The sequence below is a fragment of the Phyllobates terribilis genome, unplaced genomic scaffold (assembly GCF_046119375.1).
Source record: "Phyllobates terribilis strain yellow unplaced genomic scaffold, ASM4611937v1 Scaffold_2__4_contigs__length_985480577, whole genome shotgun sequence".
Lineage (NCBI taxonomy): Eukaryota > Metazoa > Chordata > Amphibia > Anura > Dendrobatidae > Phyllobates > Phyllobates terribilis.
The window spans coordinates 974,122,633-974,140,347 of record NW_027362762.1 but is presented as its reverse complement, the minus strand read 5'-3'; the positions used below and the strand labels follow the sequence as shown (position 1 = coordinate 974,140,347).

Below are 17,715 nucleotides of genomic sequence, written 5' to 3'. Positions count from 1 at the left end.
CACTAGGGCGCGGATAGCTGGGCAGGGGCACAACTAGGGCGCAGCTCGCTGAGCGGAGGCACACTAGGGCGTGGCTCGCTGAGCAGGGGTACACTAGGGCGCGGCTCGCTGAGCAGGGGTACACTAGGGCGTGGCTCGCTGAGCGGGGGCACACTAGGGCATGGCTCGCTGAGCGGGGGCACACTAGGGCGAGGCTCGCTGAGCGGGGGCACAACTAGGGCGGGGATCGCTGAGCAGGGGCACACTAGGGCGTGGCTCGCTGAGCAGGGGTACACTAGGGCGTGGCTCGCTGAGCGGGGTCACACTAAGGCGTGGCTTGCTGAGCGGGGGCACACTAGGGCATGGCTCGCTGAGCAGGGACACACTAGGGAGGCTCGCTGAGCGGGGGCACACTAGGTCGCGGCTCGCTGAGCGGGGGCACACTAGGGCGAGGCTCGCTGAGCGGGGGCACAACTAGGGCGGGGATCGCTGAGCAGGGGCACACTAGGGCGTGACTCGCTGAGCAGGGGCACAACTAGGGTGTGACTCGCTGAGCAGGGGCACAACTAGGGTGTGACTCGCTGAGCGAGGGCACAACAAGGGCGGGGCTCATTGAGTGGGGGCACAACAAGGGCGGGGCTCGCTGAGAGGAGGCACGCTAGGGCGCGCTGAGCAGGGGCACACTAGGGTGCGGCTTGCTGAGCAGAGGCACAACTAGGGCGCGGCTTGCTGAGCGGAGGTACATTAGGGCGCGGCTCGCTGAGCGGGGGCATACTAGGGCGGGGCTCGCTAGGGCGCGGATAGCTGGGCAGGGGCACAACTAGGGCGCGGCTCGCTGAGCGGAGGCACACTAGGGCGTAGCTCGCTGAGCAGGGGTACACTAGGGCGCGGCTCGCTGAGCAGGGGTACACTAGGGCGTGGCTCGCTGAGCGGGGCCACACTAAGGCGTGGCTTGCTGAGCGGGGGCACACTAGGGCATGGCTCGCTGAGCAGGGACACACTAGGGAGGCTCGCTGAGCGGGGGCACACTAGGTCGCGGCTCGCTGAGCGGGGGCACACTAGGGCGAGGCTCGCTGAGCGGGGGCACACTAGAGTGAGGCTTGCTGAACAGGGGCACACTAGGTCGGGGCTCGCTGAGCAGGGGCACACTAGTGCGCGGCTCGCTGAGCGGGGGCGGGGTACCTGCAGGTGTCCACCCTGATGTTCCTGAGGCATGGCTCGCTGAGCGGGGGCACACTAGGGCAGGGTTCCCCAACTCCAGTCCTCAAGGCCCACCAACAGGTCATGTTTTCAGGATTTCCTTAGTATTGCACAGGTGATAATTCCATCATCAGCACAGGCAATAGTTACATCACCTGTGCAATACTAAGGAAATCCTGAAAACATGACCTGTTGGTGGGCCTTGAGGACTGGAGTTGGGGAACCCTGCACTAGGGCATGGCTCGCTGAGCAGGGACACACTAGGGAGGCTCGCTGAGCGGGGGCACACTAGGTCGCGGCTCACTGAGCGGGGGGACACTAGGGGGGGGACACTAGGGCGGGGCTCGCTGAGCGGGGGCACACTAGAGGGGGGCTCGCTGAGCGGAGGCACACTAGGATGGGGCTCGCTAAGCAGGGGCACACTAGGGCGCGGCTCGCTGAGCGGGGGCGGGGTATCTGCAGGTGTCCACCCCGATGTTCCTGAGGCATGGCTCGTTGAGCGGGGGCACACTAGGGCGTGGCTTGCTGAGCGGGGGCACACTGGGGCATGGCTCGCTGAGCAGGGACACACTAGGGAGGCTCGCTGAGCGGGGGCACACTAGGTCGCGGCTCGCTGAGCGGGGGGACACTAGGGCGAGGCTCGCTGAGCGGGGGCACACTAGGTCGCGGCTCGCTGAGCGGGGGGACACTAGGGCGGGGCTCGCTGAGCGGGGGCACACTAGAGCGGGGCTCGCTGAGCGGGTGCACACTAGGGCGGGGCTTGCTGAGCGGGGGCACAGTAGGGCGCGGCTCGCTGAGTGGGGGGTGGGGTACCTGCAGGTGTCCACCCCGATGTTCCTGAGGGTGACGCTGGTGCAGTAGGTGAAGCCTTCCCTGAGGAGCCCGAACTGCACCACCGACGGCAGAAGGTGGAAGCCGCGGGGAGCGTGCCTCTCTCCGCTACGGGAGGTGGATGTCGTCCTGACGATGCGCCTCACCGGATCGCCCACTGCTGCCACCTGGAGACGTGAAGGTCAAAGGTCAGGAGAGGTCAGAGGGTAACCTCATATCGGCACCATGATGGGGGGTACCTGGGTATTGGGCACAGACGCCGGCTTCCCGCTGAGGATGGACGTGGGCAGCTTCACCCTCTCTGTCCGGGGCTGTCCGGTCACATCCACATCAAGGCTGTGATACAGCGGCTGATACCTGCGAGCGGTGATCAATTCTGGACACAGGACGGAAAATAACACTGCAGTAGGCACAGGGCACTGGCGGGGCACAGAGGGGTCGGTATCTGTGCTGGTGGTAAAGGGAAATGGCGGAGCTTCTTTACCTGAGGGCTCTGGTGATGTGCTGACCCCGGAGTGCGCGGGAGTCGTGCCGCCTGCGGAATACAAGCAGCACATTATACGGATCACAAGGACACCGCCCCTTTAAGAGACTCAGGTCTGATTGTGTATCACAGCCTATACTCCAGTCACACACAAAGCTGCGTTCACGGCTCGGCCGCTTCTGCCCTCAGTGTCTGACGCCCGCCGGATCACAGCGCACGCGCTTCATACATTTTGCGCAAAATAATTTTCTTGCGTTCTGCGATTTTCAAAGCAAAATGTACAAAAATATCGTAACCTCCGTCCAGAAGCGGCCGCCGCGCATTGGTGACACTTTTTAATAAAGTTGTAATTGATGAATCGGCCGTAAACAAGCGGAAAAGAAAAAACAAAACCACAAAAGACCATTTGAAAAAAGGCGAAAATCAAAACGTCTCTGGAGGAAGTCGCCGAAAAACTGGCGGAAACGCGAGGAGGAACCGGCACGAAAAGCGCACCCTGTGTACTGGGCTCTCCCACAATGCAACGCAGCCGAGAACGAGCACCGGCCGGCGTATGCTGATGACATCACATGCCCTATGACGTCACAGGTAATGGCTGAGGACTCCTTATCCTAGAAGGTACCGGACTCCTCGAGGCCGAGCGTCAGGTCCTCGCCTGCCTCCTCTTCTGGTCTCGAGAACGGCGGCAGCTCCCGACAGAGAAGATCCAGATCCGGAGCCTGGAGAGAAGAAGGAGCCAGGAGAAAACGTCCCGAAACACAGGACCGACGTGACCGGGGGACGATGGGGTGACAGGCAGACGATGGGGTGACAGCCGCATGATGGGGTGACAGGCAGACGATGGGGTGACAGCCGCATGATGGGGTGACAGGCAGATGATGGGGTGACAGCCGGACGATGGGGTGACAGGCAGACGATGGGGTGACAGGCAGACGATGGGGTGACAGCCGCATGATGGGGTGACAGGCAGACGATGGGGTGACAGGCAGACGATGGGGTGACAGCCGAAAGATGGGGTGACAGCCGGACGATGGGGTGACAGGCAGATGATGGGGTGACAGCCGGATGATGGGGTGACAGGCAGACGATGGGGTGACAGCCGAAAGATGGGGTGACAGCCGGACGATGGGGTGACAGGCAGACGATGGGGTGACAGCCGAAAGATGGGGTGACAGCCGGACGATGGAGTGACAGCCAGACGATGGAGTGACAGCCAGACGATGGAGTGACAGCCAGACGATGGGGTGAAAGCCGAAAGATGGGGTGACAGCCGAAAGATGGGGTGACAGGCAGACGATGGGGTGACAGCCGAAAGATGGGGTGACAGCCGGACGATGGGGTGACAGCTGGACGATGGGGTGACAGCGATATAATGGGGTGGCAGCGGTATAATGGGGTGACAGGAGTACGATGGGGTGACAGCGGTATAATGGGGTGGCAGCCGAACGATGGGGTGGCAGAGGTATAATGGGGTGACAGCGGTATAATGGGGTGACAGCGGTATAATGGGGTGACAGGCGTACAATGGTGTGACAGCAGTATAATGGGGTGACAAGAGTACGATGGTGTGACAGCGGTATAATGGGGGTGACAGCGGTATAATGGGGTGACAGGAGTACGATGGGGTGACAGCGGTATAATGGGGTAACAGGAGTATGATGGGGTGGCAGCGGTATAATGAGGTGACAGGAGTACGATGGGGTGACAGCGGTATAATGGGGTGACTGCGGTATAATGGGGTGACTGCGGTATAATGGGGTGACAGCGGTATAATGGGGTGACAGGAGTACGATGGGGTGACAGTGGTATAATGGGGTGACCGCGGTATAATGGGGTGGCAGCGGTATAATGGGGTGACAGCAGTATAATGGGGTGACAGGAGTACGATGGGGTGGCAGCGGTATAATGGGGTGACAGGAGTACGATGGTGTGACAGCGGTATAATGGGGTGACAGGAGTACGATGGGGTGACAGCGGTATAATGGGGTGACAGTGGTATAACGGGGCGACAGGCGTATGATGGGTGACAGCGGTATAATGGGGTGACAGTGGTATAATGGGGTGACAGGAGTACGATGGGGTGACAGCGGTATAATGGGGTGACAGCGGTATAACGGGGCGACAGGCGTATGATGGGTGACAGCGGTATAATGGGGTGGCAGGAGTACGATGGTGTGACAGCGGTATAATGGGGTGACAGCGGTATAACGGGGCGACAGGCGTATGATGGGTGACAGCGGTATAATGGGGTGGCAGGAGTACGATGGTGTGACAGCGGTATAATGGGGTGACAGGCGTATCTCTGGTGAATTGTGGGTCAGTACAAGTCCCTGCTGTGCTGGTATGGGGTCTCCATCGCGGCTGCCGTCTTACCTGTTTCTGGAGGAATTCTATCCCGACCTCAGACTGGAAATACGGGGGAAGATTGTGGCTCCTCATGGCCGCCAGCTGCTTCTTCTGCTCCTGGATCTCTTGTCTGCAGGTATAAACATCCCTGTAACACCCGGTCCAGGGCCCTTCTGTACCGGCGTATCATGGGGGTTGGGAGTGGTCTCGGTTCTGGTTACCTGCGCTGGTCCCGGTCCTGGACACCGCGCTGCGGTCTGGCCACGGTTGGCGGTGGAGGCGGGGCAACGGCGCTCTCGTACAGACGGGCGATGTCGGCTGCTGGGAACAGGACACAGAAATAAGTGTAATGTGAAGCTGCGACGCGCGAGGAGGGTCCCGGACCCCTGCACTGTGTGGCCATATATATATGGGTGTAATGGGGGGATTAGCAGCACGTCGTCGCTGCCATCATGGTCCGGTCACCGGCTGCTGCTGAGCTCCGGATTTCCTGGACTTCTCTGCGCCGGGTGTAATACTGGGGTGAGGACTATGAATATCGGGGACCCGCACCTGAGAACACGGCAGCGGAGGGGAACATCCGGACTTAAAGGGAAAGGCACCGTTACCTTGCATCTGGTCCAGAGTGCACGATGTGGAAGGTTCCCGGCCCAGAACGGATGATTGGGGAGGAGCCTGGGCGTCAGCCAGCGACTGTGGGAGGAGCTTATCAGCATCAGCAATAATCATCATCATCATCATCACTCTAAACACCTAAAAGTACATCTGCCTCTCCTCCCGTCCATCCCATGTGACCGTCATTTCCCAGGATCCTCCTCTCTCCTCCCGTCCATCCCATGTGACCGTCATTTCCCAGGATCCTCCTCTCTCCTCTCCTCCCGTCCATCCCATGTGACTGTCATTTCCCAGGATCCTCCTCTCCTGCCGTCCTGTCCATCCCATGTGACCGTCATTTCCCAGGATCCTCCTCTCCTCCTGTCCTGTCCATCCCATGTGACCGTCATTTCCCAGGATCCTCCTCTCTCCTCCCATCCTGTCCATCCCATGTGACCGTCATTTCCCAGGATCCTCCTCTCTCCTCCCGTCCATCCCATGTGACCGTCAATTCCCAGAATCCTCCTCTCTCCTCGCGTCCATCCCATGTGACCGTCAATTCCCAGAATCCTCCTCTCTCCTCCCGTCCTGTCCATCCCATGTGACTGTCATTTCCCAGGATCCTCCTCTCTTGCCCATCCCATGTGACCATTATTTTCCAGGATCCTCCTCTATTCCCGTCCTGCCCATCCAAGGTGACCATCATTTCCCATGATCCTCTTCTCTCCTTTCATCCTGCCCATCCCATGTGACCGTCATTTCCCAGGATCCTCCTCTCTCCTCCCATTCTGTCCATCCCATGTGACTGTCATTTCCCAGGATCCTCCTCTCCTCCCATCCTGTCCAACCCATATGACCATCATTTCCCAGGATCCTCCTCTCCTCCCATCCTGCCCAACCCATGTGACTGTCATTTCCCAGGATCCTCCTCTCCTCCCATCCTGCCCAACCCATGTGACTGTCATTTCCCAGGATCCTCCTCTCCTCCCATTCTGTCCATCCCATGTGACTGTCATTTCCCAGGATCCTCCTCTCCCCCCATCCGGTCCATCCCATATGACCATCATTTCCCAGGATCCTCCTTTCCTCCCGTCCTGCATATCCGAAGTGACCGTCATTTCCCAGGATCCTCCTCTCCTCCCGTCCTGCCCAACCCATGTGACCGTCATTTCCCAGGATCCTCCTCTCCTCCCGTCCTGCCCAACCCATGTGACTGTCATTTCCCAGGATCCTCCTCTCCTCCCATCCTGTCCAACCCATATGACCGTCATTTCCTGGGATCCTCCTCTCCTCCCATTCGGTCCATCCCATGTGACTGTCATTCTCCAGGATCCTCCTCTCCTGCCATCCTGTCCATCCCATGTGACCGTCATTTCCCAGGATCCTCCTCTCCTCCCAACCTGCCCAACCCATATGACCATCATTTCCCAGGATCCTCCTCTCCTCCCATCCTGTCCATCCCATATGACCATCATTTCCCAGGATCCTCCTCTCCTCCCATCCTGTCCATCCCATATGACCATCATTTCCCAGGATCCTTCTCTCCTCCCGTCCTGCCCATCCTATGCGACTGTCATTTCCCAGGATCCTCCTATCCTTTGTCCTGCCCAACCCATGTGACCATCATTTCCCAGCATCCTCCTCTCTCATCCCGTCCTGCATATCCCAAGTGACCGTCATTTCCCAGGATCCTCCTCTCTTCCCGTCCTGCCCAACCCAAGTTACCATCATTTCCCAGGATCCTCCTCTCTTCCCGTCCTGCCCAACCCAAGTTACCATCATTTCCCAGGATACTCCTCTTTTCTTTCGTCCTGTCCATTCCGTGTGACCATTATTTCCCAGGATCCTCCTCTCCTCCCATACTGCCCATCCCATGTGACCGTCATTTCCCAGGATCCTCCTCTCCTGCCCATCCCAAGTGACCATTATTTCCCAGGATCCTCCTTTCCTCCCGTCCTGCTCATCCCATGTGACCATCATTTCCCAGGATCCTCCTCTCTTACAGTACTGACCATCCTATGTGACCACCATTTCCCAGGATCCTCCTGCCCTGCCCATCCCATGTGAATATTATTTCCCAGGATCCTCCTTTCCTCCCGTCCTGCCCATCCAATGTGACCTTCATTTACCAGGATCCTCCTCTCCTCCTTTCCATCCCATATGACTGTCATTTCCCAGGATCCTCCTCCCCTGCCCATCCTATTTGACCATCATTTCCAAGGATCCACCTCTCTTCCAGTCCTGTCCATCCCATGTGACTGTCATTTCTCAGGATCCTTCTCTCCTGCCCATCTCAAGTGACCATTATTTCCCAGGATCCTCATTTCCTCCAGTCCTGTCCATCCCATGTGACCATCATTTCCCAGGATCCTTCTCTCCTGCCCATCCCATGCGACTGTCATTTCCCAGGATCCTTCTCTCCTGCCCATCCCATGTGACCATCATTTCCCAGGATCCTTCTCTCCTGCCCATCCCATGCGACTGTCATTTCCCAGGATCCTTCTCTCCTGCCCATCCCATGCGACTGTCAATTCCCAGAATCCTCCTCTCTCCTCCCGTCCTGTCCATCCCATGTGACCGTCATTTCCCAGGATCCTGCTCTCTCCTCCTGTCCTGTCCATCCCATGTGACCGTCATTTCCCAGGATCCTCCTCTCTCCTCCCGTCCTGTCCATCCCATGTGACTGTCATTTCCCAGGATCCTCCTCTCTCCTCCCGTCCTGTCGATCCCATGTGACCGTCATTTCCCAGGATCCTCCTCTCCTCCCGTCCTGTCCATCCCATGTGACCGTCATTTCCCAGGATCCTCCTCTCTCCTCCCGTCCTGTCCATCCCATGTGACTGTCATTTCCCAGGATCCTCCTCTCTCCTCCCGTCCTGTCCATCCCATGTGACCGTCATTTCCCAGGATCCTCCTCTCCTCCTGTCCTGTCCATCCCATGTGACTGTCATTTCCCAGGATCCTCCTCTCTCCTCCCGTCCTGTCCATCCCATGTGACTGTCATTTCCCAGGATCCTCCTCTCTCCTCCCGTCCTGTCCATCCCATGTGACCGTCATTTCCCAGGATCCTCCTCTCCTCCCGTCCTGTCCATCCCATGTGACCGTCATTTCCCAGGATCCTCCTCTCTCCTCCCATCCTGTCCATCCCATGTGACCGTCATTTCCCAGGATCCTTCTCTCCTCCCACCCTGTCCATCCCATGTGACCGTCATTTCCCAGGATCCTCCTCTCCTCCCGCCCTGTCCATCCCATGTGACCGTTATTTCCCAGGATCCTCCTCTCTCCTCCCGTCCTGTCCATCCCATGTGACCGTCATTTCCCAGGATCCTCCTCTCCTCCCGTCCTGCCCATCCCATGTGACTGTCATTTCCCAGGATCCTCCTCTCTTGCCCATCCCATGTGACCATTATTTTCCAGGATCCTCCTTTCCTCCTGTCCTGCACATCCCAAGTGACCATTATTTCCCAGGATCCTCCTCTATTCCCGTCCTGCCCATCCAAGGTGACCATCATTTCCCATGATCCTCTTCTCTCCTTTCATCCTGCCCATCCCATGTGACTGTCATTTCCCAGGATCCTCCTCTCTCCTCCCATTCTGTCCATCCCATGTGACCATCATTTCCCAGGATCCTCCTCTCCTCCCATCCTGTCCAACCCATATGACCATCATTTCCCAGGATCCTCCTCTCCTCCCATTCTGTCCATCCCATGTGACTGTCATATCCCAGGATCCTCCTCTCCTCCCATTCTGTCCATCCCATGTGACTGTCATTTCCCAGGATCCTCCTCTCCTCCCATCCGGTCCATCCCATATGACCATCATTTCCCAGGATCCTCCTCTCCTCCCGTCCTGCATATCCGAAGTGACCATCATTTCCCAGGATCCTCCTCTCCTCCCGTCCTGCCCAACCCATGTGACCGTCATTTCCCAGGATCCTCCTCTCCTCCCATCCTGTCCAACCCATATGACCGTCATTTCCTGGGATCCTCCTCTCCTCCCATTCGGTCTATCCCATGTGACTGTCATTCTCCAGGATCCTCCTCTCCTCCCATCCTGTCCATCCCATGTGACCGTCATTTCCCAGGATCCTCCTCTCCTCCCAACCTGCCCAACCCATATGACCATCATTTCCCAGGATCCTCCTCTCCTCCCATCCTGTCCATCCCATATGACCATCATTTCCCAGGATCCTTCTCTCCTCCCGTCCTGCCCATCCTATGCGACTGTCATTTCCCAGGATCCTCCTATCCTTTGTCCTGCCCAACCCATGTGACCATCATTTCCCAGCATCCTCCTCTCTCATCCCGTCCTGCATATCCCAAGTGACCGTCATTTCCCAGGATCCTCCTCTCTTCCCGTCCTGCCCAACCCAAGTGACCATCATTTCCCAGGATACTCCTCTTTTCTTTCATCCTGTCCATTCCGTGTGACCATTATTTCCCAGGATCCTCCTCTCCTCCCATACTGCTCATCCCATGTGACCGTCATTTCCCAGGATCCTCCTCTCCTGCCCATCCCAAGTGACCATTATTTCCCAGGATCCTCCTTTCCTCCCGTCCTGCTCATCCCATGTGACCATCATTTCCCAGGATCCTCCTCTCTTACAGTACTGACCATCCTATGTGACCATCATTTCCCAGGATCCTGCTCCCCTGCCCATCCCATGTGAATATTATTTCCCAGGATCCTCCTTTCCTCCCGTCCTGCCCATCCAATGTGACCTTCATTTCCCAGGATCCTCCTCTCCTCCTTTCCATCCCATATGACTGTCATTTCCCAGGATCCTCCTTTCCTCCCGTCCTGCCCATCCTATGTGACCATCATTTCCCAGGATCCTCCTCCCCTGCCCATCCCATGTGACCATCATTTCCCAGGATCCACCTCTCTTCCAGTCCTGTCCATCCCATGTGACTGTCATTTCTCAGGATCCTCCTCTCCTGCCCATCTCAAGTGACCATTATTTCCCAGGATCCTCATTTCCTCCGGTCCTGCCCATCCCATGTGACCATCATTTCCCAGGATCCTTCTCTCCTGCCCATCCCATGCGACTATCATTTCCCAGGATCCTTCTCTCCTGCCCATCCCATGCGACTGTCATTTCCCAGGATCCTCCTCTCTCCTCCCGTCCTGTCCATCCTATGTGACCATCATTTCCCAGGATCCTTCTCTCCTGCCCATCCCATGCGACTGTCATTTCCCAGGATCCTCCTCTCTCCTCCCGTCCTGTCCATCCTATGTGACCATCATTTCCCAGGATCCTTCTCTCCTGCCCATCCCATGTGACCGTCATTTCCCAGGATCCTTCTCTCCTGCCCATCCCATGTGACCGTCATTTCCCAGGATCCTTCTCTCCTGCCCATCCCATGCGACTGTCATTTTCCAGGATCCCGCCCCTGCACAGAAGCTCCTCACCAGCACCAGTTGCAGAAGATCAGCGGCGCCTTCCTTCTCCTCCACGGTTCTGGGGTCTCTGATGTTTAGTTCTTGCAACTCTTCCTCTTTCTTTATAACCTTGTTGATGTATTCCTGCCACCACAAAGTAACACAAAGTTATGGGGGGTGACCCTCAGGGGATAATATAAGGTCACGGGGGTGACGCTTGTGGATATTACCAGTTTACTGAGGCGACGCTCAGAGACTATACAAGGTTATGGGGCGACTCTCGGGGGATAATACGAGGATACGGGGGCGATGCTCGAGGATAATACTAGGTTATGGGGCGACGCTTGGGGGATAATACGAGGATACGGGGGCGATGCTCAGGGACTATACAAGGTTATGGGGTGACGCTCGGGGGATAATACGAGGATACGGGGGCGATGCTCGAGGATAATACTAGGTTATGAGGCGACACTCAGGGACAATACAAGGTTATGGGGTGATGCTCGGGGATAATACGAGGTTATGGGGTGATGCTCGAGGATAATACGAGGTTATGGGGTGATGCTCGAGGATAATACGAGGTTATGGGGTGATGCTCGGGGATAATACGAGGTTATGGGGTGATGTTCGGGGATAATACGAGGTTATGGGGTGATGCTCGGGGATAATACGAGGTTATGGGGTGATGCTCGGGGATAATACAAGGTTATGGGGTGATGCTCGAGGATAATACGAGGTTATGGGGTGATGCTCGAGGATAATACGAGGTTATGGGGTGATGCTCGGGGATAAAACGAGGTTATGGGGTGATGCTCGGGGATAAAACGAGGTTATGGGGTGATGCTCGGGGATAATACGAGGTTATGGGGTGATGCTCGAGGATAATACTAGGTTATGAGGCGACACTCAGGGACAATACAAGGTTATGGGGTGATGCTCGGGGATAATACGAGGTTATGGGGTGATGCTCGAGGATAATACGAGGTTATGGGGTGATGCTCGAGGATAATACGAGGTTATGGGGTGATGCTCGGGGATAATACGAGGTTATGGGGTGATGTTCGGGGATAATACGAGGTTATGGGGTGATGCTCGGGGATAATACGAGGATATGGGGTGATGCTCGGGGATAATACGAGGTTATGGGGTGATGCTCGGGGATAATACAAGGTTATGGGGTGATGCTCGAGGATAATACGAGGTTATGGGGTGATGCTCGAGGATAATACGAGGTTATGGGGTGATGCTCGAGGATAATACGAGGTTATGGGGTGATGCTCGGGGATAAAACGAGGTTATGGGGTGATGCTCGGGGATAAAACGAGGTTATGGGGTGATGCTCGGGGATAATACGAGGTTATGGGGTGATGCTCGAGGATAATACGAGGTTATGGGGTGATGCTCGGGGATAATAAGAGGTTATGGGGTGATGCTCGAGGATAATAAGAGGTTATGGGGTGATGCTCGGGGATAATACGAGGTTATGGGGTGATGCTCGAGGATAATACGAGGAAATGGGGTGATGCTCGAGGATAATACGAGGTTATGGGGTGATGCTCGAGGATAATACGAGGTTATGGGGTGATGCTCGGGGATAATACGAGGTTATGGGGTGATGCTCGAGGATAATACGAGGTTATGGGGTGATGCTCGAGGATAATACGAGGTTATGGGGTGATGCTCGGGGATAATACGAGGTTATGGGGTGATGTTCGGGGATAATACGAGGTTATGGGGTGATGCTCGGGGATAATACGAGGTTATGGGGTGATGCTCGGGGATAATACGAGGTTATGGGGTGATGCTCGGGGATAATACAAGGTTATGGGGTGATGCTCGAGGATAATACGAGGTTATGGGGTGATGCTCGAGGATAATACGAGGTTATGGGGTGATGCTCGAGGATAATACGAGGTTATGGGGTGATGCTCGGGGATAAAACGAGGTTATGGGGTGATGCTCGGGGATAAAACGAGGTTATGGGGTGATGCTCGGGGATAATACGAGGTTATGGGGTGATGCTCGAGGATAATACTAGGTTATGAGGCGACACTCAGGGACAATACAAGGTTATGGGGTGATGCTCGGGGATAATACGAGGTTATGGGGTGATGCTCGAGGATAATACGAGGTTATGGGGTGATGCTCGAGGATAATACGAGGTTATGGGGTGATGCTCGGGGATAATACGAGGTTATGGGGTGATGTTCGGGGATAATACGAGGTTATGGGGTGATGCTCGGGGATAATACGAGGATATGGGGTGATGCTCGGGGATAATACGAGGTTATGGGGTGATGCTCGGGGATAATACAAGGTTATGGGGTGATGCTCGAGGATAATACGAGGTTATGGGGTGATGCTCGAGGATAATACGAGGTTATGGGGTGATGCTCGAGGATAATACGAGGTTATGGGGTGATGCTCGGGGATAAAACGAGGTTATGGGGTGATGCTCGGGGATAAAACGAGGTTATGGGGTGATGCTCGGGGATAATACGAGGTTATGGGGTGATGCTCGAGGATAATACGAGGTTATGGGGTGATGCTCGGGGATAATAAGAGGTTATGGGGTGATGCTCGAGGATAATAAGAGGTTATGGGGTGATGCTCGGGGATAATACGAGGTTATGGGGTGATGCTCGAGGATAATACGAGGAAATGGGGTGATGCTCGTGGATAATACGAGGTTATGGGGTGATGCTCGAGGATAATACGAGGTTATGGGGTGATGCTCGAGGATAATACGAGGAAATGGGGTGATGCTTGAGGATAATACGAGGTTATGGGGTGATGCTCGAGGATAATACGAGGTTATGGGGTGATGCTCGAGGATAATACGAGGAAATGGGGTGAAGCTCGAGGATAATACAAGGAAATGGGGTGATGCTCGAGGATAATACGAGGTTATGGGGTGATGCTCGAGGATAATACGAGGTTATGGGGTGATGCTCGAGGATAATACGAGGTTATGGGGTGATGCTCGAGGATAATATGAGGTTATGGGGTGATGCTCGAGGATAATATGAGGTTATGGGGTGATGCTCGGGGATAATACGAGGTTATGGGGTGATGCTCGAGGATAATATGAGGTTATGGGGTGATGCTCGGGGATAATACGAGGTTATGGGGTGATGCTCGAGGATAATACGAGGTTATGGGGTGATGCTCGGGGATAATACGAGGTTATGGGGTGATGCTCGAGGATAATACGAGGTTATGGGGTGATGCTCGAGGATAATACGAGGTTATGGGGTGATGCTCGAGGATAATACGAGGTTATGGGGTGATGCTCGAGGATAATACGAGGTTATGGGGTGATGCTCGAGGATAATAAGAGGTTATGGGGTGATGCTCGAGGATAACACGAGGAAATGGGGTGAAGCTCGAGGATAATATGAGGAAATGGGGTGATGCTCGAGGATAATACGAGGTTATGGGGTGATGCTCGAGGATAATACGAGGTTATGGGGTGATGCTCGAGGATAATACGAGGTTATGGGGTGATGCTCGAGGATAATAAGAGGTTATGGGGTGATGCTCGAGGATAATACGAGGAAATGGGGTGAAGCTCGAGGATAATACGAGGAAATGGGGTGATGCTCGAGGATAATACGAGGTTATGGGGTGATGCTCGAGGATAATACGAGATTATGGGGTGATGCTCGAGGATAATATGAGGTTATGGGGTGATGCTCGAGGATAATACGAGGTTATGGGGTGATGCTCGAGGATAATACGAGGATATGGGGTGATGCTCGGGGATAATACGAGGTTATGGGGTGATGCTCGAGGATAATACGAGGTTATGGGGTGATGCTCGAGGATAATACGAGGTTATGGGATGAAGCTTGGGGATAATACGAGGTTATGGGGTGATGCTCGAGGATAATATGAGGTTATGGGGTGATGCTCGAGGATAATACGAGGATATGGGGTGATGCTCGGGGATAATACGAGGTTATGGGGTGATGCTCGAGGATAATACGAGGAAATGGGGTGAAGCTCGAGGATAATATGAGGTTATGGGGTGATGCTCGAGGATAATACGAGGTTATGGGGTGATGCTCGAGGATAATACGAGGTTATGGGGTGATGCTCGAGGATAATACAAGGAAATGGGGTGATGCTCGAGGATAATACGAGGTTATGGGGTGATGCTCGAGGATAATACGAGGTTATGGGGTGATGCTCGAGGATAATAAGAGGTTATGGGGTGATGCTCGACGATAATACGAGGTTATGGGGTGATGCTCGAGGATAATATGAGGTTATGGGGTGATGCTCGAGGATAATAAGAGGTTATGGGGTGATGCTCGAGGATAATACGAGGTTATGGGGTGATGCTCGAGGATAATATGAGGTTATGGGGTGATGCTCGAGGATAACACGAGGAAATGGGGTGAAGCTCGAGGATAATACGAGGAAATGGGGTGATGCTCGAGGATAATACGAGGTTATTGGGTGATGCTCGAGGATAATACGAGGTTATGGGATGAAGCTTGGGGATAATACGAGGTTATGGGGTGATGCTCGAGGATAATACGAGGTTATGGGGTGATGCTCGAGGATAATAAGAGGTTATGGGGTGATGCTCGAGGATAACACGAGGAAATGGGGTGAAGCTCGAGGATAATACGAGGAAATGGGGTGATGCTCGAGGATAATACGAGGTTATGGGGTGATGCTCGAGGATAATACGAGGTTATGGGGTGATGCTCGAGGATAATAAGAGGTTATTGGGTGATGCTCGAGGATAATACGAGGAAATGGGGTGAAGCTCGAGGATAATACGAGGAAATGGGGTGATGCTCGAGGATAATACGAGGTTATGGGGTGATGCTCGAGGATAATACGAGATTATGGGGTGATGCTCGAGGATAATATGAGGTTATGGGGTGATGCTCGAGGATAATACGAGGTTATGGGGTGATGCTCGAGGATAATACGAGGATATGGGGTGATGCTCGGGGATAATACGAGGTTATGGGGTGATGCTCGAGGATAATACGAGGTTATGGGGTGATGCTCGAGGATAATACGAGGTTATGGGATGAAGCTTGGGGATAATACGAGGTTATGGGGTGATGCTCGAGGATAATATGAGGTTATGGGGTGATGCTCGAGGATAATACGAGGAAATGGGGTGAAGCTCGAGGATAATATGAGGTTATGGGGTGATGCTCGAGGATAATACGAGGTTATGGGGTGATGCTCGAGGATAATACAAGGTTATGGGATGAAGCTTGGGGATAATACGAGGTTATGGGATGAAGCTTGGGGATAATACGAGGTTATGGGGTGATGCTCGAGGATAATACGAGGTTATGGGATGAAGCTTGGGGATACATTGGCTTGAGAAAGTATTCACCCCCTCGGCTTTTTCCCTATTTTGTTACATTATAATCTGTGTGTAGATATTTTTGTAATCTGATTTGTGTGTGAAGCATCAGCACTAAATAGTCTAAATTGGTGAAGTGAGAAAAATATAGGCAGAAATTAAATTTATGGGATCAAATAACTAAAAATTGGGATGTGCATATGTATTCACCGCTTTTGGGATGAAGCACCAATAAATTTCTGGTGAAAGCAATTCCCTTCATAAGTCCCATGCTTAGTGACAGGACGTCCCCCTGTGTGCAATCTAATGTCACATGTCTGTCAGTATACACACTTTACCTTCTCTGAAAGACCACAGAGGCTGCAACACCATTAACAAGAGGCACCACTAACCAAACAACACCATGAAGATCAAAGAGATCTCCAAACAACACCATGAAGACCAAGGAGATCTCCAAACACCACCCTGAAGACCAAGGAGATCTCCAAACAACACCATAAAGACCAAGGAGGTCTCCAAACAACACCATGAAGACCAAGGAGATCTCCAAACACCACCCTGAAGACCAAGGAGATCTCCAAACAACACCATAAAGACCAAGGAGATCTACAAACAACACCATGAAGACCAAGGAGATCTCCAAACACCACCCTGAAGACCAAGGAGATCTCCAAACAACACCATAAAGACCAAGGAGGTCTCCAAACAACACCATGAAGACCAAGGAGATCTCGAAACAACACCATGAAGACCAAAGAGATCTCCAAACAACACCATGAAGACCAAGGAGATCTCCAAACACCACCATGAAGACCAAGGAGATCTCCAAACACCACCATGAAGACCAAGGAGATCTCCAAACAACACCATGAAGACCAAGGAGATCTCCAAACACCACCATGAAGACCAAGGAGATCTCCAAACACCACCATGAAGACCAAGGAGATCTCCAAACAACACCATGAAGACCAAGGAGATCTCCAAACAACACCATTATGACCAATGAGATCTCCAAACAACACCATTAAGACCAAGGAGATCTCCAAAATACACCATGAAGACCAAAGAGATCTCCAAACAACACCATGAAGACCAAGGAGATCTCCAAACAAGTCAGGCACAAAGTTGTTGAGAAGTACAAGTCAGGGTTGGTTATGAAAAAAATCTCCCAATCTCCCAATGAAGATTCCCCGGAGCACCATCAAATCCATTATCATCAAATGGAAAGAACATGGTAACATAACAAACCTGCCAAGAGAGGGCGCTCACCAAAACTCTCAGCCAAGGCAAGGAGGGCATTAATCAGAGAGGCAGCACAGAGACCAAAGGTGACCCTAAAGGAGCTGCAGAGTTCCCAAGCAGAGACTGGAGTACCTGTCCATCTGACCACAATAAGCCATACACTCCATAGAGGTGGCCTTTATGGAAGAGTGGGCAGAAAAACAGCCTTTACTTACACAATAATAGTAAGGCTCATTTCGAGTTTGCCAAAAGACATGTAGGAGACTCCCCAAATGTATGGAGGAAGGAGCTGTGGGCAGATGAGACAAACAGTGAA

At 53.8% G+C, this 17,715-nt stretch overlaps 1 protein-coding gene across 1 annotated transcript in view; it reads right to left on the bottom strand.

Moving 5' to 3' along the window:
• SPAG17 (sperm associated antigen 17) overlaps positions 1 to 17,715 on the bottom strand; it is a 531,742-nt gene that overhangs the window by 22,871 nt on the left and 491,156 nt on the right. Inside the window, exons 36-43 of the mRNA XM_073668734.1 lie at positions 10,847 to 10,960; positions 5,449 to 5,533; positions 5,062 to 5,158; positions 4,868 to 4,970; positions 3,117 to 3,213; positions 2,495 to 2,545; positions 2,250 to 2,386; positions 1,993 to 2,177 (exon numbers count right to left, since the gene is read on the bottom strand). Of these exons, the coding sequence (XP_073524835.1) occupies positions 1,993 to 2,177; positions 2,250 to 2,386; positions 2,495 to 2,545; positions 3,117 to 3,213; positions 4,868 to 4,970; positions 5,062 to 5,158; positions 5,449 to 5,533; positions 10,847 to 10,960 (869 nt within the window). The remainder of the gene's footprint in view (positions 1 to 1,992; positions 2,178 to 2,249; positions 2,387 to 2,494; positions 2,546 to 3,116; positions 3,214 to 4,867; positions 4,971 to 5,061; positions 5,159 to 5,448; positions 5,534 to 10,846; positions 10,961 to 17,715) is intronic.